Genomic DNA, 23,109 nt, shown 5'->3' on the forward strand with positions numbered 1-23,109 from the left:
AACAAACCATACCATAAATGCATTTGCCCTTAATAAATGCATGTTCACAAGTGGTCTCAAACATTTGGCCTAAGCTATATATACACGTCTGTACAACCGTCACTACACTAGCAATTTATTACATTTATTAAACCTCTATTAAGCATCAAAACAGACATTGATTTATGTAATTTCTAAAGCTTATACTGTATAAAGCTTACATGCTGCTTAACTTGGCACAAAGCATGTAACATTTCCACTACCACAAAAAGTTCTGCTATCTGTTTGTGGCCAAACATGCCGGATGGCATCGGTTCAGAGTACTGTTTTGAGCAAAACATTTCTAGTAAAACACCTGTGTTTAAAGCAGAATCTTGTCACCCCTCGTCTTCTTTAATGTCATTAGAGACAGTGTTTTCATGGCAGGCCGATAGGGGAGAGAAGAACCCAGCGCTCATAATCATGTCCTGCACTGAGCCACTACAACACAGATCCTCTTATGCAATGGGCTATTCTGACAGCTTGCCAATATGACGGAGACAATGAAATGGAGCGTGTGTGAGTTTTTGACAGTCCTTTAGAGTAGTTTATGCAAAGTAATAAGGCTCTTGACAGGACTTGCTGGACAGTTTCTTTCATTGCTCAGGTCAAAAAAATTTAAGACATGATGCGTCGTGCTTCAGAGATTTACAAACCCCAACTGCAGACTGGTGGGATTATTTATGACATTCTAACAAAAACTAAAAGTGTATGAAGTGTTAATCCAGTTTACACAGTACCAAGACATGCATGATGGGAAGACACCCTAGACAAAATGGCAACCCACTATAGGGCACCACACACTTACCTATTCACATACCCACACCTAGTGACAATTTAGAGAAGCCAATTTACTGACTGGCATGAATACACGTATGGACACAGAAAAACTCCACACAGACAGTGACAGTGAAGATACACCGATCAGCCATAACATTAAAACCACCTCCTTGTTTCTACACTTACTGTTCATTTTATCAGCTCCACTTACCATATAGAAGCACTTTGTAGTTCTACAATTACTGACTGTAGTCCATCTATTTATTTGCATGCTTTGTTAGCCCCATTTCATGCTGTTCTTCAATGGTCAGGACCCCCACAGAGCAGGTATTATTTAGGTGGTGGATTATTCGCAGCACTGCAGTGACACTGACATGGTGGTGGTGTGTTAGTGTGTGTTGTGTTGGTATTAGTGGATCAGACACAGCAGCGCTGCTGGAGTTTTTAAATACCGTGTCCACTCACTGTCCACTCTATTAGACACTCCTAACTAGTTGGTCCACCTTGTGGATGTAAAGTCAGAGACGATCGCTCATCTATTGCTGCTGTTTGAGTTGGTCATCTTTGAGACGTTCATCAGTGATCACAGGACACTGCCCACGGGGCGCTGTTGGCTGGATATTTTTGGTTGGTGGACTATTCTAAGTCCAGCAGCGCTGCTGTGTCTGATCCACTCATACCAGCACAACACACACTAAAACACCACCACCATGTCAGTGTCACTGCAGTGCTGAGAATGATCCACCACCTAAATAATACCTGCTCTGTGGTGGTCCTGACCATTGAAGAACAGCATGAAAGGGGGCTAACAAAGCATGCAAATAAACAGATGGACTACAGTCAGTAATTGTAGAACTACAAAGTGCTTCTATATGGTAAGTGAAGCTGATAAAATGGACAGTGATTGTAGAAACAAGGAGGTGGTCATAATGTTATGGCTGATCGGTGTAAGTCCTCAGAAACCTGAAGCTGTGCAGTACAAATTCTACATGCTGTGTCATCCTGTCACCCACGAAAGCAAGTGTTAATAATAAAGTCAATAATAAAAGAAGACCCACATGTTTAATACTGAAGTACATTCCTTTATTAGCATTTCAGCACTGTTGCACAGGAATGTAAAGTAAAAAATAAATTTTTAAAAATCAGATTTAACACGAAACAATAAAGATTTTGTTTAATTTTGTAAAATATTTCAGGCTAAACGACAGAGAAAGAAAAAAGTGTATACAGCTGCACACAGCAGCAGTGAAAGCCGAACACAACAGAGCTGTATAGTGTTTTGAAGACAGCAAACAAAAGCCACTTTAATGAATTAAAGCATGCTGAATCTGTTCACCTGACAGAAATGTAGTGTTAGAAATGTCTAAATGAAGATTTCATTAAAAGACTCAGTCTTATGGATATTAATCCACTTTATTTGACATTCATGTGACGGCAGAAAAGAAGCACTTAACGGGAGATGCAAGCTGCTACGGTGATTGGACCCTTAAGTCAGAGCTGTAGTGTATCATTAAGCGGGAAGTTCAACATCCCTGGTCAAACTTCTCCTTTAAGAAAAAATAAAGGCCGAGGTGATCACACTAAGACATAAAAATCAAACGTAAGGACTGAGCGATTAAAAGATATTGTGTTTTTATTAGAGTGGTAATGAAGAACTCTTGAAGTCCATGCATCAACAATTGGGTGATTATGTTGTACATAAAAAATCTTTTGCACAAGAGTTTGTTAGTTTAGGCTATAGCTTTGGCTTCAGGCAGGAAGGCTTCCCAATACTTTATCAGCTGAAAAAAACAAGGTGATAAATAATCAATGGTTTACAGTTTTTAGAAAAGGCTTAATATTATTTCAAGTAGAAAAGGTGCTTACCTGCTGTTGTGTATGTACTAGTGACTCTAGATATTTAACAATGACAACTTTGAAGTCCTTCACTCTTTGTTTCTAAAAGAAACATAAAAGATACATGTTAATTTAACCCATTATTGCAAACCAAGTTCTGCATTTACATTTACATTTTCAGCATTTAGCAGACGCTCTTATCCAGAGCGATTTACAGAAGTGCTTCCATAGTAAACATTACCTTCCTCTAGTTCAAGTAGATCCAAGAACACAAATTTGCTGGAACCCTGTTAGAACCAAGGTTTTTTCTTTCTTTCTTTTTTTTTTTGCAAGAAATGAATAACAGCGTTTAGTAAGTAAGTACATGTCAGCTTAAGTGCTTAGTAAAGAGGTGATGAAGGTTTTTCCTTGTCTTTTAAAGACAGCGAGAGACTCAGATGTTCGGACAGACAGAGGAAGTTCGTTCCACCACTTGGGTGCTGGTACAGAGTAGAGCCTTGATGCTAATCTTCCCCGAGTCCTGGGTGGAGGATCAAGTCAAGCAAGACTAGTGGCTCGGAGGTTGCGTGGTACAGAGAGGGGTTTGATTAGAGCACGAAGGTAGCTTGGGGCTGGTCCATTTTTGGCTTTGTAGGCGAGAATCAGTGTTTTAAACTGAATGCGTGCAGCTACAGGAAACCAGTGAAGAGAACACAGCATGGGGGTGATGTGACAGTGTTTAGGTTGGTTAAAAACCAGGCGAGCAGCTGCATTTTGAATGCAAAAAACACTATTACAATATTAATTTATAAAAAAACAGCCAAAGATTCAAGATATCTGGCTTTAAGATAAGAGACAAGACTTTATTGGTCTGCTCAGGGAAATTAACTTGTTACAGCAGTACAAGAAAACAGGTAAGAACTTTTAGAAAATTTAAACCTAAGTACAGACTTAAGTACAATAACAAAATAAATTACACACAGTGTGTACTTTTAATTAATATTATTTAATAAATGGACACCATGGATTCAGGAAATATTTAGACACTGACTTTTTGAACACTTTACTCTATAATGGGTATTATTTTGAAAAGATATGCATACCATATTTACCCATCAAGCTACACATAATATCCCTTAATCAATTAAAAATGTTTTATTGAGTTTATCATTTATATTTTAAATATTTTAAAAAAATTAATTCAGACCTTTTATTCAATATGTTGTAGTAGCCCCTTACACAGCAATTACAGCTGCAAGTCTTCTTCATTGATAAATCTCTACAAGCCACCTGGCCTAGAAACCTGGATTTTGGCAGTTTATCCTGTTATTCATTGCACATTCTCTCAAGCCCCATCAGACTGGATGGGGAGCGGCAATGAACTGCTATCTTCAGGTCTCTATACAGACGTTCATTGTGGTTTAAGCCTGGGTCTTAGCTGGACCACACAAAGACATTCAGAGACTTGTCCCAAAGTCACTTGTAAATAATCACACCATTTGTACTGACAGGGATGTTTCAGGTGTTAGTTAAACCTCTGTGACTTTTCTTTTTAAATGTTGTTTAAATCTTCCTAAACCAAAATATTTTAGTAAGCTCTCTTACCTTAAACACCATGAATCCTACTTGTGTGAAATCTTACCAACCAATGGGATTTTTTTTTATAATAAAATTTAACTTCTTCCTTACTAGACATAATAAATCTTTAACAACAGCTTTACAACAGAATGCTGTGCTACAGATTTGTGGTATTTTGATTTGTTCACTCATCATTTTAGCTTTTTTTTTTTTTTTTTTTTTTAGTTTTAGCAGTATAAAACAAAAAGGGTATCTAAAAAATCAGTTTTGACTGCAGAGGACTGAACTAGTCTCAACAAATCCAAAGAGCATCTCTTTTTATTTAGAGTTTAAGATGTAAACAGTACAAAGTAGACACATCATTCTGTCAAACCAGAAAAGCCCAGCATGTCAACTCACCTCGAATCTCCCCACCTCCCGCCGAATGTTTTTAGATATCTGCTCAAAATCTCTCTCGCCTTGCTGGACTTTTGCTTCCCACTGAAAGAAGAGTAGAAAAGAAGAGATGCACCATGCTGACAGTTTTACTGCACTGTGTTTCTAAAGTGATATACCTTCAAACAATTATTCCTTCAGTTAAGGGCCAACAAAAAAAAGTACATGACATGAGAATGCTCCTACAATATTGTTAACCAAATTCACCTTGATACGGCGAACCAAGTTTAATTCAATGAAATATCTGGTTATTAACACAATGTGACAAGAAATAAGGATTCAAGAATAAATACACTATATGGACAAAAGTATCAGGCCACCCCTTCTAATTTTTAAATTCACTTGTTTCAGCCACAACAATTGCTAAAAGGTGTTTGTTTGTTAGGATTTTAACATCATGTTTTACACTTTGGTTACATTCATTTAGTGTCTCCAATTCACCTCACTTGCATGTCTTTGGACTGTGGGAGGAAACCGGAGCACCCGGAGGAAACCCACATGGGCACAGGGAGAACATGCAAACTCCACATAGAAAGGACCCGGATCCCACCTGGGGATCAAACCGAGGGCCTTCTTGCTGTGAGACGACAGTGCTACCTACTTAGCCACCGTGCCGGCTAAAAGGTGTACTAAATCAATTATATAAAGGAAAATATGCTTCCATATTTACAAAAACAGCTAAGGGATGGCCCTTTCCTGTTCAAGCATGACTGTGCCACTGTGCACAAAGCAAACTCTATAAAGACTTGAAGAAAAGAACTGGAACATCAGTTGAGACTTTCTTGACCAACATCATTGCCCACTTATACAAATGCTCTTTTGACTGAATGAGCACAAATTCCTACAGACATGCTTTAAAGTCTTGTGAGAATTTTTTTCAGAAAACTGACTTTAGTTATAGCTCAAATAGTACACTCAACAAGGTCATGGTTAGGTGTCCAAAAACTTTTGGCAATATAGTGTATGTATGGCCATGTGACTAGAATGAAGAAAGCAAGTGTGTACCTTTTACATACAGAGATTAACACTTTTACATGCACACTAATAATCTGATTAAGATCAGGTTCTGGGGGTAATCTGATGGTCATGTAAACACAATACCTTGATGATCTTGATCTTGTTCTGATTAGGGTCATATTATAATTAGGAGTTGTTTGAATAAGATACTCTTAAAATAATTGAGATTTTAACAAAAAATAAATGAATGAATAAATAATAATAAACAACACAATGAATCATGAAATATATAATACTGGGTTCAAAGATGAAAACTATTGTCATTAAACCAGTTAAACTAATTATAATTTGTTTATTTGAAAAGTTAAGTTTAGACCACCTCATTATTAAAGTGTAAATTAATTAGCAGTTTCACTACTAACACTGTATAGATAGATAAAAAAAATGCACACCGAGTTTCTATACATTAGAATAGATGATTAAATGTAGTTCGACTTCTAACTTCTCATAAATCAGTTACTAAGTAATAAATAGAGATAAAATGATTCTAATAATTATTTTCCACTGCTCTAGTAGTGTTGATCATAAATGTTGTGAACTGAACCAAATCTAAAATCCTTTTTAGCTGGTTGTCTGTGGCTCCGTCATCACTAGCTAGTGACAGTAAATATTATCATATAAAAAAAATATAGTAAATATTTTATATATATTAAAACATAAAAAAAATGTGAGTAATTGAATCATTCAAATATTTGGGTAGAATTCAAATATTATGGAAGTAAACTTTGTAAATCAGCACTTTTAGGTCAGTAAAATAACTGAATTATACTTGATAAAAAAATAATAATTTAATTATAACACAATTATTACATTACTATTTTAAATGTGATTCCACTTAATTAAAATTAAACAGGTTCACAATAGCTTTAAGAAATCTGCTACTCAGTTCAGTCAGAGGTTTTTTTTTATCAGATTACTAAAGTGCATGCAAACCCAGTGTCAGGGGCTTTAAATAAAAGTAATAAAAGATGCAAACTAAATACTAAATCAAACTCTAAGTTGCATCTAAAATGTAAATCGAAACGTCACTCCTACATTTAAAGCCCCAAATAAAAAGCACATGAACAAAGTAACAGATATGAAGATTATCTAAACTTAGTCATTTAACATTTGTTAGTTGATAATCTGTCCACACAGATATTGAAGCTATGAAAGCCCAGAAGTGTAAGGTGAAAAAATTGGAACCTGATTAGTAAACAATTAACATGTAGTACAAACCACTACATGTTTACAGTTGACCACAGCTATGTAAAATTTGGAGAAACTTGCTTATTGTTTAACAAGCCCAATATTTCCTGTGTTTTGGTCACAGTTAAAAGTCAGCTGTAATAATAGTGAACGCTAAATGCCAAAAACATAGGGGTCATTGAGTGATCCTCTGTGTTTGGACACTCTGAAGCTCTTTGGTTCTAAGCAAAATCCTGGCTCACCACTTTGTTCAAACTGTTTTATTATTTGCAAAGACACTGTCAACATGTTAAATATTTTACCCTTTAAAATGCATAATATAATCTATAGATTCGTGGAAAACACTACTGAATTCCCATGATACTCAAATACCACTGCAACAATCATGTCATGCAAAAAAGCCCAGGACCATCTAAATTATTAGCATAAAGCACAAATGTCAGGGTCTGTCATGGTTTGACAGTGTATTGGTGCCCATGGCTTGGGAGGGCACAATTAATGCTGAAAGATTTATACACATGACTTGATTTCGATATGTTGATGGAAGGCCACATTCTGCACATTTTAACAACATGGCTGTGTAATCCATGTAATAGAGTGAGGGTGCTAGACTGTCCTGTCTGCTGTGGTGCTTTTACAGCACAAAACACAAGGGCCCTGTATTGCTGTACAGCAAAAAAGTATAATCCTCTTTTAAAAGTGAATTGATTGATTAGTGAACAATTATTAGTTCTTGATACAATGAAAGATGTTGTAACAGTGGTAAACATGCAAACGTCCCCTAAAATCAAAATCTTTGAAACTCAACGCCCTTCGTCGAGAAATTTGGACCCTTAAACTCAACGTTTCCCTTAAACTCAACATGTTCAGGTTTTTTTTTTTCATGTATTTATTTCATTTCAAATTAACAATGAACAGTCACTTTGTTCAGTGCTCGGTTTGAGTGGTGCGGTAAGACGTCATCAAAGTGTGCATATGAGACGAATCTGCATTTGTGTGGAATAATCATCAGATTCACTCTGAAAGCTCCACATGTATCTGTGTATATCTGGATTGTCCTCACAGTTTTACTTTTAAACTTGTGTTACAGCTCGGGGTTCTAAGAAATTGTAAGAATCAGCTTTTTATTTCAGTGTTTTTATATTATATTTGTGTAATTTTCAGTATATAAGTGTCAAAATAACCCCATTATTTTATATATGCCTGAAATATATGTCCACGGGACCATGGAATGCATTAACAGGTTTCCCATACATCCTTATAGGAAAAAATACCTAACTCAACGTCTTTTAAACTCAACGCCACTCCCAGAACCAATTGATGCTGAGTTTTAAGGTACCACTGTATTGAGTTTTTGTACTGATTTAATATAATACAGGTCAAGAGAATTTATAAATCACTTATTCCTGTTTAATAAGCATTTTACATTAACTTTATGTATTCCCTTCTGGCACCCGCCAGTGCTAAAAATGTCTTTAGAGACTTTTTTTGGCATTTTGTAATGTTTCACATATCAGAAAAAATAAAGTGAACATTTACACTGGAGCACACTTACACATCTGGGCTTCCATATAAAGCACATTCATGCTTCATTTACCTGTTAAAGCATGTCACACAGTTAATAAGTCATCATGAGCATGAAATGATATTTGTACAGATGCCAGTGAGACACATTAAAGGACCAGATCTGATACATAAATTAATAAAATCAGAGCCAAGGGTCCTACCTCCTCAATCTCCTTTGTGGGGCATGACGGGGGAAAATGCAAAAACGAAAAGCGTCTGATAATGTTTTGTGGTTAAAGTAATCAATAACTCATAAAATCATATCAAGTGGAAAAGCAATTTAAAAGGAGATAAGCATGAATTAAAGAAAGAGAAATGCAGCAGACTTGATCAGAATCAACACCAGGGCTCTCGATAACAAGTGTTGATGCTGAAAACAACCATGCCTGAGGCTTCCTTTCTATTACTAAGAAAGTTTATTCTAATATAATTTGGGCTTGCAAAGAAAAAAAATATGATGTAAAGTCAAATAAAAAAATTGAGTGGTGTAAACTGTCAGTACAGTTGTCCTAAAGAAATGGTCACATTTGGCTACAGTTAACATTTAAAAGTGAGTATGATGGTGAGACTAAAAAAATAAAATAAATACATGTATAAATAACACTATTTATCCTCTAAATCCATTCACCAAAAACAAGAATGTGGCATCACTGACTACAGTTGCAAATAGCTCTTATCAGTAAAGTAACATCTGTGGGTGCCTGGGTGGTGCAGCAGTAAAGTACACTAGCCCACTCCCACTGAGATCCAGGGATATGGGGAATGCTATCAGCCATTCAGGTGTCTGCACAGACATGATTGGCTAACGTCTGAAGTCAGGAAAAGGGTCTGACAGTCTAGTCATTTCAAGGTGCGCTCTCAGTGCCCGTCCCAAGCTCTGATATAAATAGGAGAGTTGGGTCAAGAAGGTACGCCAAGTGTGACGCCATTACTGAGCTCGTAAATGTCAGGACATAAGTCAGGACAATAAGATCCTTTGCATTTAAAAAAAAATTCAATGCAAATGAAATCAATGCAAGCAGGGGAACCGTTCATCCACCAAGCAATGGTCTCAGTAGGTCAGATTTTCCTCTAGAGAGAATAGTCTAAGCCAAAATCGCTCAACAAAGTCTTCAAAGATGGGTAGGAACAACAACTGCATGACTATTCCTTATTAAGCTTTTATAATGGTGTTTCAGTTTACCTCTTTTATCTCATCCCTGGCCTGCTGAAGCTTGTCAGGTTTGTTGGCGTATTGAAGCTTAGCCTCAGCCTCTCTCTTCCTCTGCAGCATGACCTGGGCGTCCTGCCATTTGGACCACGTCTTCATACGATGGTCAAACACACCCTAACAAACATAACATTTCATTAGAGTAAACTTTAAATCCCAGAGTAGACTTAAATCCCAAGACTCCCATGACAAACTTTAACTGATGTTTATTTTAACCCCATGTAATCAATCAGCATTTTAAATTACAGTGGTACCTTGTTACTCGGTGTCCCCATTATTTTACATAAGCCTTAAATATATGCAGTTTCACAAGACCATGGAACGTATTAACAGGTTTTCCCATACATCCTTATGGGAAAGAAATAACTTGAAACTCAACGCCTTTAAAACTCGACACCAGTCCCAGAACCAATTGACGTCGAGTTTCAGGTTACCACTGTATTTTAAAGACTTTTTAATACATGAATCAACACTCACATTTTCAGCATATTAACGTTTTAATCAGTTAAGTGGGAGTGGGAAAGGGCGTGGGGATTTTCCCCCTTTTTCTCCCAATCCTGTTATTTCCAATTGTCTGCTGCATGCACCAGCACTGGCCGTGTAGAGCCAGGCACTCGTGCAGGTGCCTCAACCAAACAGGAGAGATTGCATTTCTGCAGAAGCAAGGAGGAACTTTGTCAAACTTCCCTCCCTCAGGCACGGCCAGGTTGATAACACTGCTGAGATTCAAGCACAAGAGCTTGCATTTTACATTTTCGGCATTTAGCAGATGCTTTTATCCAAAGCAGTATTGTGACAGTATACTGTCTAAGCAATTGAGGGTTAAGGGCCTTGCTCAAGGGCCCAACAGTGACAACCTGGCAGTGGTGGGTCTTGAACCAGCAACCTTTTGATTGCTAGTCTAAGTACCCGACCCACTAGACAACAACTGCCCTGTAGCTTAAGCTCACCACTGTATGGACAATGGGAGTTATAGACAAGTGAAAAGAATTCCCATGCACAGAGACTTTAAAAAAGGAAACTACAACCCTAAAACTCAATACTATCAATACATCAAAAAACATGATTGACTGATTTGTTTTCTTCACAAATTTTGTTGAACCTGTGTGTGAAAACGTTAATATGTCCCTGGGGATGGAGAAAAGTGGGGAAGGTTTAGTTCAGTAACAATGTGATGCAGATTATAAATATTAACAACTTCTAGTTTTACCAGGTAATTAGGACCCAAAACACAGGTTTCTTACCTTAACAGCTGTGATGAGGCGTACATAGTCTCCCAAGAGTTCTGCGAAAAGGTAGAAATCAGCGTAGGCCTGTTCCTGATGCAGCTGATCGATCTTCTCCTCCACCTCAGCAAGTTGGGAGAGGGCCCGTGACAGAGCGGTGTGATCCTCAGAGTTTCCCAGCATGGCAGCGCTCTTCGCAAACGATGCCGTATTTATTGATAATTCTGGGAAGGGGAACGGATGGAGGGACTCAGATCTTGTCTTTATGTTTGTTTGTTTATAAGGATTTTAACATCATGTTTTACACTCTTTGGCTACATTCATGACAGAAACAGCAGTCACTCAGCACGTCATCGAACACAGTCATGGACAATTTTGTATCTCCAATTCACCTCACTTACAAGTCTCTGGACTGTGAGAGGAAACCGGAGCACCCAGAGGAAACCCACACAGACACGGGGACCCAGGACCTTCTTGCTGCGAGGAGACAATGCTACCCACTTAGCCACTGTGCTGCCCACTCATGGCTTAACATAAAAGTTGACTTTTTTTAAAGGTGTGTTTTTTGCACACTAAACATAAATACTACAAATACTTTTTGTAGCCTGTCTGCTGCAATGCACAATTTTAACCCATCAATCCCTAAAATGAAACCACCACAGTACCACCACTGACCAGGTATTATAAGTCTAATGTCAGTACCAAAAATTCATGTTGCTGCTGTGATGGTACCCAAGAAGCTGCTCCTACACGTGCACCCCACCACATGGCCAAATTGATGTGGTTATTAATGATATTTAGTGAGTATAGATATTTCAGGCACACAAAAACCAACAATCATACAACCACACAATCGCTGTATATGTGTATACACTGATAAGGCATAACATTATGACCACCTTCGTAATATTGTGTTAATCCCTCTTTTGCTGCCAAAACAAACTGTGATGCTCTGTGTATTCTGACACCTTTCTATCAGAACCAGCATTAACTTCTTCAGCAATTTGAGCTACAGCAGCTCGTCTGTTGGATCGGACCACACGGGCCAGCCTTCGCTCCCCACGTGCATCAGTGAGCCATGGCCGCCCATGACCCTGTCGCCGGTTTACCACTGTTCCTTCCTTAGACCACTTTTGATAGATACTGACCACTGCAGACCAGGAACACCCCACAAGAGCTGCAGTTTTGGAGATGCTCTGACCCAGTCGTCTAGCCATCACAATTTGGCCCTTGTCAAAATCGCTCAAATCCTCACGCTCGCCCATTTTTCCTGCTTATAACACATGAACTATGAGGATAAAATGTTCACTTGCTGCCTAATATATCCCACCCACTAACAGGTGCCGTGATGAAGAGATAATCAGTGTTATTCATTTCACCTGTCAGTGGTCATAATGTTATGTCTGGTCAGTGTATGTATGTGTGTGTTCTTGTAAATTTAAACAGTTTCTGAAAGCAATATGTTCAACGATTATGGTTTGTCAAAAGCGTTAGGGATTGAGTTCCCATGGTCAAGAAGCTGAACATGCATAAAATTAATCATGTACAATGCCAGTCATTGGCTAGAGTGATTTAAAGCACACCACCACCGGACTCTAAATTAATGGTAATGATGATTTATGATTTTATGTCTCTGACTAAGAAACTTGAGAAAACCCTGGCTGAAATGTGTAGTGCCAACTAGAAATTTTGCCAGAGAAGAAATTATGATCTGGGACTGTTTGTTCTGGTTTGGGATGTCCACTAAAGAAAAATCTTATTGAGTAATATAAAAGTGAACCTTGTTTTGGATGTTTAATGCCAAGTTCAGACTACACGACTTTCCAAGTCGTCAGGTCGCTGTACAGTTCACACTACACAACTGGATCTCTTGTAATCGGGAGTCTTTCAAATCGGTGTGGCTTTCACACTACATGACTGATCAGCGATAGGGGGTTTCACACTACACCATCTATCACCAACTGGAATCACAGGCGAGCTTCTCTGGTCTCCCAAACTACGGTTTGTCACGAAAACAAACAAGAGAAGTGACGAGAGGTTTAATGATACCACGTCCAAAAATGCACGTCAACAAGTAGCGAGCGATCAAAGTTTATGCGCTGATGTGGAGCGTTCAAGCAAAGAGTAAAAATAATTGAATCTGAGTGGATTTGGCTACGTGAACAGCAGGGATTGTTCTATAGCGAGTTGGAGGTTAAAAAATATTTTTTGCAATGTAACGTTGGTGTTTTGTAGAGAACGATAAGGTCAGAAATACTGTAAAACTTGTGTGTGTGCCGATATAAACTATATGATCCCCCTGTCCCACCTGTTTACACTCCTCCCCTGCTTTTCCCCTCACACCGTATCTTGCGTTCTCATTGGCTGTTCGACATAGCACTCATTGCCAGTCGTGCAACTCAGATCCAGATATCTGACATGCTAGAAATCTCACTTCGGTCACCGAGCACTCGGCGAGCCACTCGGATCGAGTTGTTGAGTAGTTCACACATAACGATTGAGAGCCAAGTTTCGATCGCTGAGCGAATGTCCGAGCCGGCAAATCTAGCACCAACCAGTCGGCGAGTGAAAATCAGGGCAAAAGTCTTGTAGTGTGAACTAGGCATAACAATCATCATAAACAAGCAGAACAAGTCTTCTTATTGTAACTGGTATTGAGCTTAGCATTAAAAACTTTACCTTTTCTGTGGCACACAAGTGACTCCACACTGGCATGCAGTTTTCTAAGCTGGATGTCAAGGTTCTCAAACTGCTGCTGTTTCTCCTCAAACCACTTTACACAGAGAAGGGTCAGAAAAAAAACTATTTAAAAGTGGAAGAAAAAATTAATTTCTTCAAAAGGTCACAGAAAAACATAAATTAGTACTTTAATACTGTAGAGTTGAGTGCAAAGGTTTGCATACCCTGGTTAAATTAAAAACAAGAAATTTAAAGCACATCATACATCAGTTTTGGCTTTATGGCAAACGTCATACATGTGCGATTTCAGTATACATTAAAACAGGATTAGAATTTAGCAACTCAGTTCATTAGCAGTAGGGCTGGGCCACAGGACGCCGCCGTTTGATGTGTGCATAGTTACATTTTTCTGCACCTTATACACTGTGGTAGAAGTAAATCATTAACTAATGATCAGGTAGAAACAGAGCTGATTATATACATTTAACTGTATATACGTTCAAATGCTTTAGATATTTTCTCATTGAATATAGCTGATGAAGTATTATAGAAAACAGTAAGATTTCATTTCTCAAATCATGTTCCATTAGAACATAACTCTCTTGAACAAATAGTTTTGTTTTTTTTAATCTAAAAGAGAACAAAACAAAAGACAAATTATATATTGTACCAAATGTTTACAACAACTTTTACTATTTTATGATACAATATACCGTTAACATGATACAGCAAAAATCTAAACGTATGGAATATAATATTATACTAAATATTTCTCAGATCTAGCAGTTAATTAACCCAGCTCAAACTAGATACAGGTAGAAATAAATTGGATTTCTTTTAATAGCACCCTAATGTTCGTTCGTTCGTTCGTTCGTTCGTTCGTTCGTTCGTTCGTTCGTTCGTTCGTTCGTTCGTTCGTTCGTTCGTTCGTTCGTTCATTCATTTAGGGTCGCGCGGTTGCTGGAGCCTATCACAGCTTTTCAATGGGCGCAAGGCACACAGTAACACCCTGTCCATCCACCCTGACGCCAGCCAATCGCAGGGCAGACACACACATACACATACACGTACACGTACACACACATACACACACACACACACACACACACACACACACACACACACACACACACACACACACACACACACACACACACACACGTACACACACACACCCATTCACCTACAGTGCAATTCAGTGTCTCCAATTAACCTGACTGCATGTTTCATTGGACTGTGCGAGGAAACCGGAGCTCCCGGAGGACACCCACACAGACACGGTGAGAACATGCAAACTCCACACAGAACGGACCCGGACCCTGCCTGGGGATCGAACCCAGGAACTTCCTTCTTGTGAGGCAACTGTGCTACCCATTAAGCCACCGTGCCGCCCCCTAATTTACATGATTAAACTAATCTAAAAAAACTAATATACAGGTGTAAACAAGTAGGATTAAAGTATTGTAGTGGTCATTTGCATCAGCTCAAAACCAAACTACAAAATTTAAAATCAAGCAAAAAGTGGTTTCAACAATGTGGGGTTTTTTTGTCACGAGGGAACTATGAGACATTATTCTAAAAATAATCCTAACAAGTCTGTTTAAAATCCTGACAAATCTGTTCTGAAAGGTCATTCTGTTCAGTGTGATACAATGGCTTCTTCAAATCAGGTCTATACAACGTCAAATTCAAGAGGTTTATGGTAAAACGTGAAATATTTTTTGACATATTAAAAAGTAAATCTTAATTGTCCTTTTTAATTCAATACTGAAGCCATGAGGGATGCAAACCTTTACACTCACCTGTACATGTCCGGCATGTACTCTAAGCACACAGTAAGTGTAGGAGACACATGCCTCCACAGCATGGCTCCGTCTCTCTCTCACCACTGCAAGGAACTTAGAATTCAAGCCGGAGAGCAGCTCATTAATTCATCTCATTATTCAAGTCCAAAAATCAGGCCCTTACCGCATCCGATTCATTCATCTTGATTGTCATTTTGTTGACAGCGTCGGCCGCTTTGTTTACCATCCTCAATATTCCGGCCCCACTCAGTGCCTGGGTGCTAACTGCTCGCGGCAGCTGGGATAAAATGACAAATAAGGGCAAACAAACCGGTTAACAGGCCGCAGCCAGGACCCAATCCCACAGGGAGCTTCAGTTGCTCCTACCTCACCTCACCCACAGGCCTGGACCATAAGAAGTCTGTGGTTTTCTCCACTCCCATACATTTTAATGCTGGATTCAATTTAATGCTTTTCTCCCCTAGAAAACTCTCAGAGGGATAACGGACAAAAAAGCTTTCAATTGGCTTCGAACCATTTAGCCTTGTACAATCACTGGGGGCTTTTTTCAATTGCATTAATATAGTTTTCTTACGATTTCCCACCTGAGATACCGACAAGTACAAATGTTACATTTAATGATCTAGCTCTGTTAATAGTGGAAATTTATTCACAACACGTAAAAAAAACAATAATAATATGGATAGAAAAAAAACACACTCAGCATTGTATACAATTTTAAAAAATCATTATGAATATGATACCTCTGTGCTCTCCAAAAACTGAATGACATCTGGATCTTTCAGCAGGGCAGGATGATACACAGTTCTCATTAGATATCTGTTTAAAAAGTGTAAAAATGTAGTCACATTTAAGTACAATTTCAAAAGCTAATACACTAATAAAGAAATAAAAAATCCAAAATGTTTTTCTTTACTTTATTATTTCCTCTTCAGTCTTTTACTGTAAAAATTCCCAAACTATTTTTCTCACTGGACAAATTTGTGCACTGCTGAGAAATTATAAGCAGTAGCAATCAAGATTCAGTTCTTTAAGAGATGAAGTCTATAAGCTGACATGTGGGAAGCCCCATCCAAGCTGCTGACCTTCACGTCAATCAACGGGCTGATAAAAAGGGCAGAGAAATGTCAGCGCCTTACTTTAAGTTTTATTTGATTCATCAGGCAGCGCAAAACCAGGAGTACAGCGTGAATCAGAGACATACGGGCGCCGAGCGTTTACACTCAGGAGAAAACTGCCAGCACCAGCACGCATTTGTACTGACAGCACAAACCCTCCTGAGTTGGGTGATCATTATTTATCTAATACTTGCTGGTTAACCTTTCATCCACAAAAGACCAGAACAAGAATGCTCTTTCCATTTCAATTGTTTTCATGTTAAAAAAGAAAGAAAGATAAAACTAGTCAATATCTAATGCAGTATTCAGACAATATTCCCTTTTTTCTACTGCTCAGGGGTCCAGGTTTAGTAGTAAAAGCTTTCAGAGGGCAGTGCTTTTTCATGTGGTCTGTCTGTTGTCAGCTCACTGTATTTTATTCAGTGTATATTTAATTCCAATCTGAAAGTTTTTGGTTTTTTTTGTAACTAATTCTTTTAGACTGTTGTACATCTACAGGTTCTTCTCAAAAAATTAGCATATTGTGATAAAGTTCATTATTTTCCATAATGTAATGATAAAAATTAAACTTTCATATATTTTAGATTCATTGCACACCAACTGAAATATTTCAGGTCTTTTATTGTTTTAATACTGATGATTTTGGCATACAGCTCATGAAAACCCAAAATTCCTATCTAAAAAAATTAGCATATTTCATCCGACCAATAAAAGAAAAGTGTTTTTAATACAAAAAAAGTTAACCTTCAAATAATTATGTTCAGTTATGCACTCAATACTTGGTCGGGAATCCTTTTGCAGAAATGACTGCTTCAATGCGGCGTGGCATGGAGGCAATCAGCCTGTGGCACTGCTGAGGTGTTATGGAGGCCCAGGATGCTTCGATAGCGGCCTTAAGCTCATCCAGAGTGTTGGGTCTTGTGTCTCTCAACTTTCTCTTCACAATATCCCACAGATTCTCTATGGGGTTCAGGTCAGGAGAGTTGGCAGGCCAATTGAGCACAGTAATACCATGGTCAGTAAACCATTCACCAGTGGTTTTGGCACTGTGAGCAGGTGCCAGGTCGTGCTGAAAAATGAAATCTTCATCTCCATAAAGCTTTTCAGCAGATGGAAGCATGAAGTGCTCCAAAATCTCCTGATAGCTAGCTGCATTGACCCTGCCCTTGATAAAACACAGTGGACCAACACCAGCAGCTGACATGGCACCCCAGACCATCACTGACTGTGGGTACTTGACACTGGACTTCAGGCATTTTGGCATTTCCTTCTCCCCAGTCTTCCTCCAGACTCTGGCACCTTGATTTCCGAATGACATGCAAAATTTGCTTTCATCCGAAAACAGTACTTTGGACCACTGAGCAACAGTCCAGTGCTGCTTCTCTGTAGCCCAGGTCAGGTGCTTCTGCCGCTGTTTCTGGTTCAAAAGTGGCTTGACCTGGGGAATGCGGCACCTGTAGCCCATTTCCTGCACACGCCTGTGCACGGTGGCTCTGGATGTTTCTACTCCAGACTCAGTCCACTGCTTCCGCAGGTCCCCCAAGGTCTGGAATCGGCCCTTCTCCACAATCTTCCTCAGGGTCCGGTCACCTCTTCTCGTTGTGCAGCGTTTTCTGCCACACTTTTTCCTTCCCACAGACTTCCCACTGAGGTGCCTTGATACAGCACTCTGGGAACAGCCTATTCGTTCAGAAATTTCTTTCTGTGTCTTACCCTCTTGCTTGAGGGTGTCAATGATGGCCTTCTGGACAGCAGTCAGGTCGGCAGTCTTACCCATGATTGCAGTTTTGAGTAATGAACCAGGCTGGGAGTTTTTAAAAGCCTCAGGAATCTTTTGCAGGTGTTTAGAGTTAATTCGTTGATTCAGATGATTAGGTTAATAGCTCGTTTAGAGAACCTTTTCATGATATGCTAATTTTTTGAGATAGGAATTTTGGGTTTTCATGAGCTGTATGCCAAAATCATCAGTATTAAAACAATAAAAGACCTGAAATATTTCAGTTGGTGTGCAATGAATCTAAAATATATGAAAGTTTAATTTTTATCATTACATTATGGAAAATAATGAACTTTATCACAATATGCTAATTTTTTGAGAAGAACCTGTATAGCCTTATACATCATGTAACAACTAGAATAGGCAAAGTATGCTGTCATTGAGGATCTACAACTTAAAGAAAAAGCATTTTATCTGGTTAAACAAAAGGCTTTTAATAGTTATTCCTATTTACTACATACTAAATATTAAAAAGTGTTTTTAGATTTTAACTAGTATTTGTTTAGTTCACCTTAGCTATAACAATTCTACGGAGCCCCTTAGGGGTCAATAATGAAAAAAAATATGTGAAGATCAAAATCTGTATCCTCGGTTTAGTAATCCGTACGTACAGATTTGTAAATCTGTACTCACGGATTTGTAAACTGTACCCTCAGTTTAGCAAAACTGTACCCACGGATTTGTAAATCTTACTCATAGATTTAAAATCTGACCGCAGTCTTTCTGCAGTTTGCCATCCCATCACCCCCACCCCAGATTCCTACAGTACAAATGTCTGAAATGTATGTCATTAATAAAAGAGTAAATGCTCTTAAAGAATATAGCGGAGTGATTTGATGAAAATATATATATTTATTTTATTAGACCTCTAAAATTGGTCTATAACAATTCAACTTGTTTTTTAATGGAATTTTAAAATTATCCATTTGCATAATTTTTCCATGTTATGTATTTATGTTGTCGAAATATAAACAGAAGAATGTATAATGAGTAGATAGGAAAGTGATTTTTAAAAATGCATAGATTTTATTAATAACAGAGAAGGTTTGAATTCCCAACTTTTTAGATCTACATATAGGTTGTAACTTTTGTTTTTGGTACATTTTTGTGCATCAGAACTCGGTAGGTTTTGTATATTAAGCTGTAAAGAGATGCTTTATTCTCATCAATGCTTTGCAACTGTATTACCGTAAAACAGGGTTTAGACGCACAGTAAAACCCTAACTGCAGATAGCGTGACCGCGGTCGGATTTTAAATCTGAAAGTACGATTTACAAATCTATGGGTACAGTTTTGCTAAATTGAGGGTACAGTTTACAAATCCGTACGTACGGGTTTTGCTCTTCACATATTTTTTTTCGTTAGTGACCCCTAAGGGGCTCCTTACAATTCAAATAAAAACAATAAAATTTTTAATGTTGAGTATTACTTTAGTTACCTTTCCAAAGCGGCTCTTCTTTTCTCAACAAAGTCTGTATTTGACAGATCCTCTTTTGCAACCTTGACTTTTGTCATTCCTAAAAATATTCAAACAAATATCACATAAAATACAGGTCTGTGACAAAGTATTTGCTTCTCACCTGATTTGTCCCATTTAGATTACAGATCTTCCAACTCACCTTAATACAAGATAAAGACAACTCGAGTAAATTCAAAATGCAGCGTTTAAATAAGGATTTATTCAAAACCCTTTATCACCTATGTGAAAAAGAAATTTTTCCTATGTAAAAGTAAATTATTTTCAGTCAGCAGTGATTTGTGCTATGCAACTCACCCATAGATGCCATATTTGAACAGTGTTTTTCTTATTGTGGAATTGTGTACATTAACCTTGACTCAGGCAAGAGAGGCCTGCAGTTCTTTAGATCAGTGGTCCCCAACCACCAGGCCGCAGACCGGTACCGGTCCGTGGGTCATTTATTACCGGGCCGCACAGAAAGAATAAATAATTAGAAATTGATACAAGAGCAATTACATTTCCAAAACTCTTCGGGTGCTATTGTCCCCAATCATTGGGAGCAGCGTCTAGTTGCAGCAAAAAAAAACAACAACTGATATTTCATTCTAAAGTTCTTTTATTTTAAATCCTCCCGCCCCCGCCGGTCCGTGAAATTATATCTTATATATGAAACCGGTCTGTGGTGCAAAAAAGGTTAGGGACCGCTGCTTTAGATGTTACTCTGGGTTCTTTTGTGACCTCCTGAATGAGTTAATTGTCAGTTGGATTTGGTTAACTGGTTGATTTAGTACCAAAGAAGGCAATTAGGTTTTTCACAGCACTGTATATAATAACCCAAACCATGTGACAGGCTTTATTGTTCGAAGGCAAATTTCTATTAAACTTGTGATGGCTTTTTTTCCAACTTACCCACAATGCTTTTCTCTGGCGCAGGTGGAACTATGTATCCAACATGCATGTACTTGGAGGCCAGTTTGCTATGCAGACCCAGGAAATCGCTAAATCTCCTTTTTACAGAGAACTCATTTTTGTTGAAAAGGTTTAGTGATGTCTAAACAAAAGAGAACAGCATATTGCACCAGAATGTCTCAATGATTTATTTACTATACACACTAAAGAGAGAACTCTCACCTTGGTTGTCACCTTGTAAGCCATGTATGCATTCATTCCATCACCTTAAAGAAAAAAATATTTTGAAGTCAGAATTTTTAAATATCGTCAAATATCTGTCAACAAACATCATTCTAATTCAAAGTTGCATGTATTAGAACACGTGTCAAACTCAAGGCCTGCGGGCCAAATCCGGCACGCCACGTCATTTAATGTGGCCCGCGAGAGCTTAAAATACGTATGATTGTCTTAAAATACACTTTAAAATCAAACATAAACTGCATCTCCCACAATACATGCAGATTTTGTGACCAGCAAAGTGACCACATCCCGCCATCAGATGGCAGTGTTTCCACATCAGCATTTAACTGAGGCAGTTTGCCAACAAGTGATGTTGAGAAATATTTACAAGTAATCTTAAAAAGTATAAGAAGAGAAAACTGAAGCAGAAGGAAGGAAATTTAATGAAAGATGGGAAAGTGAAAACTAGTTCATGCTATATGAAGAGAAACCGGTACGTCTCTTGTGTTATGAGGCCGTGTCTGTGGTAAAGGAGTACAACATAAATGTAAATATACATTATATGTACAGTATAAATTTGGCATTTTGACACCAAACACAGAATTTAGCCTCCAAGAAAAACATCAAATTGTGCAAGACTGCAAATACTGCAATCACAGCAGGATACGTTACACCATAATGCAGTTTGTTTGTTTATTAGGATTTTAACGTCATGTTTTACACTTTGGTTACATTCATGACAGGAACGATAGTTACTCATAACACAAGATTCTTCAGTTCACAAGTTTATATCAAACACAGTCATGGACAATTTAGTGTCTCCAATTCACCTCACTTGCACGTCTTTGGACTGCGAGAGGAAACCGGAGCGCCCGGAGGAAACCCACGTGAACACGGGAAGAACATGCAAACTCCACACACAAAAGAAAGGACTCGGACCGCCCCACCTGGGGATCGAACCCAGGACCTTCTTGCTGTGAGGCAACAGTGCTACCCACTTAGCCACCGTGTCGCCCGCATAATGCAGATGTGGCCCTCGGTGAAAATGAGTTTGACACCCCTGTATTAGAAGAGGAACCTTTATTGTCATTATACTTGAGTACAACAAAATGTGTGACACTCTTCAAAAAAGATTAAAAAAAAGTAATTAAAATACATATTTAGAATATATAGAATATTTAAAGAGAATAAACCAGTACAGCTGAAGTATAAAATAAAAAAAATAATAAAGTAGCAAAAATAAATGATGAGTGTATGTGTGTATAAAGTTTTGTTTGTTTTTGAGTAATATCTTGTCTATCCATCAATCTTTCATAATGATGCTCCATTTTTTCTTTATGTGTAAAAATGCCCCCACAACCCCTGGTAACCTCAGCATAATATCACGCGATACGTAAACTGATGTTTGTTTTCAACTGGAACATGAAAAGTTGTGGGGGGTTTTATTTGTAACCATAACAAGCTGTACCACAATGTGCTTTAAAAAAAAAGCCTCAGAACTGGAAAAAATAAATATACTATACTCACCTCTCCTTTGAAAAAAAATCATTAAATTGGGAGGGAGGAAATGCAGGGCAAAGCATTTTCAAGGACATGACTGGAAACCACTGCCCTAACAGTGGCACTTTCCCTACGAGGGCTGGAAAGCAAATCCTATACCTGATAACATTTGAAAAGGTCTATTGATTTTGTATCGCAACCCCCTGCAAAACAACTAGCCATACAGACCTCTCTCGGGAGACAGAAACCTCTACAGATGCCTACAGTACTAGAATACACAGGAGGCTTCACTGAACTCACCAACTTTCTCTGGATCAGATACTGTTATCTTCATATCGAAGGAGTCCCGTTTCTCTTCGGGTTCCTCGTCCTGTAAAGCAAGAGGCGGTTCGTTTGGAAATGAGTCTGCACCTTAGCAGGAATTAGGAACAGGACATGAGTTGGCAGTTTAATAGGAATTAGCAAAAGGAAATAAGTCTGCAAACTCGACACAAATGCGATGAGGGGGTTTGAACACCTAAATCCATGCAGGCAGTGCTACTTTCTTTTTGTATTCAATCCCTAGATGCTAAGTTCAGTATATTGTTAATCAAAGCCCATTGAAACAGGCTAACATGCAAATAAATTGTACTTTTACTAATTATGTAACTTTCCTAATTAGAATTAGAGTGTTTACATACACACTATCTTATTCTTAACTAGGTAACATTATATCTTTAACTCGGTTGTTTTCTGATACTATGACTGGATTGTTTGTTTGTTTGTTTGTTTTATTAGGATTTTAACGTCATTCATGACAGGAACATT

The 23,109-nt window shown here is 38.2% G+C and overlaps 1 protein-coding gene across 1 annotated transcript in view; it reads right to left on the reverse strand.

Moving 5' to 3' along the window:
• Positions 1-2,413: 2,413 nt before the first annotated feature.
• snx2 (sorting nexin 2) overlaps positions 2,414-23,109 on the reverse strand; it is a 33,250-nt gene continuing 12,554 nt past the window's right edge. The window contains exons 4-15 of the mRNA XM_062998904.1: positions 22,603-22,672; positions 20,803-20,846; positions 20,581-20,722; positions 19,651-19,729; positions 16,061-16,136; positions 15,481-15,594; positions 13,513-13,606; positions 10,852-11,057; positions 9,581-9,724; positions 4,591-4,671; positions 2,665-2,736; positions 2,414-2,579 (exon numbers count right to left, since the gene is read on the reverse strand). Coding sequence (XP_062854974.1) covers positions 2,529-2,579; positions 2,665-2,736; positions 4,591-4,671; positions 9,581-9,724; positions 10,852-11,057; positions 13,513-13,606; positions 15,481-15,594; positions 16,061-16,136; positions 19,651-19,729; positions 20,581-20,722; positions 20,803-20,846; positions 22,603-22,672 — 1,173 coding nt within the window. The 3' untranslated portion in view covers positions 2,414-2,528. The remainder of the gene's footprint in view (positions 2,580-2,664; positions 2,737-4,590; positions 4,672-9,580; positions 9,725-10,851; positions 11,058-13,512; positions 13,607-15,480; positions 15,595-16,060; positions 16,137-19,650; positions 19,730-20,580; positions 20,723-20,802; positions 20,847-22,602; positions 22,673-23,109) is intronic.

The sequence above is a fragment of the Trichomycterus rosablanca genome, chromosome 7, assembly GCF_030014385.1.
Source record: "Trichomycterus rosablanca isolate fTriRos1 chromosome 7, fTriRos1.hap1, whole genome shotgun sequence".
NCBI lineage: Eukaryota > Metazoa > Chordata > Actinopteri > Siluriformes > Trichomycteridae > Trichomycterus > Trichomycterus rosablanca.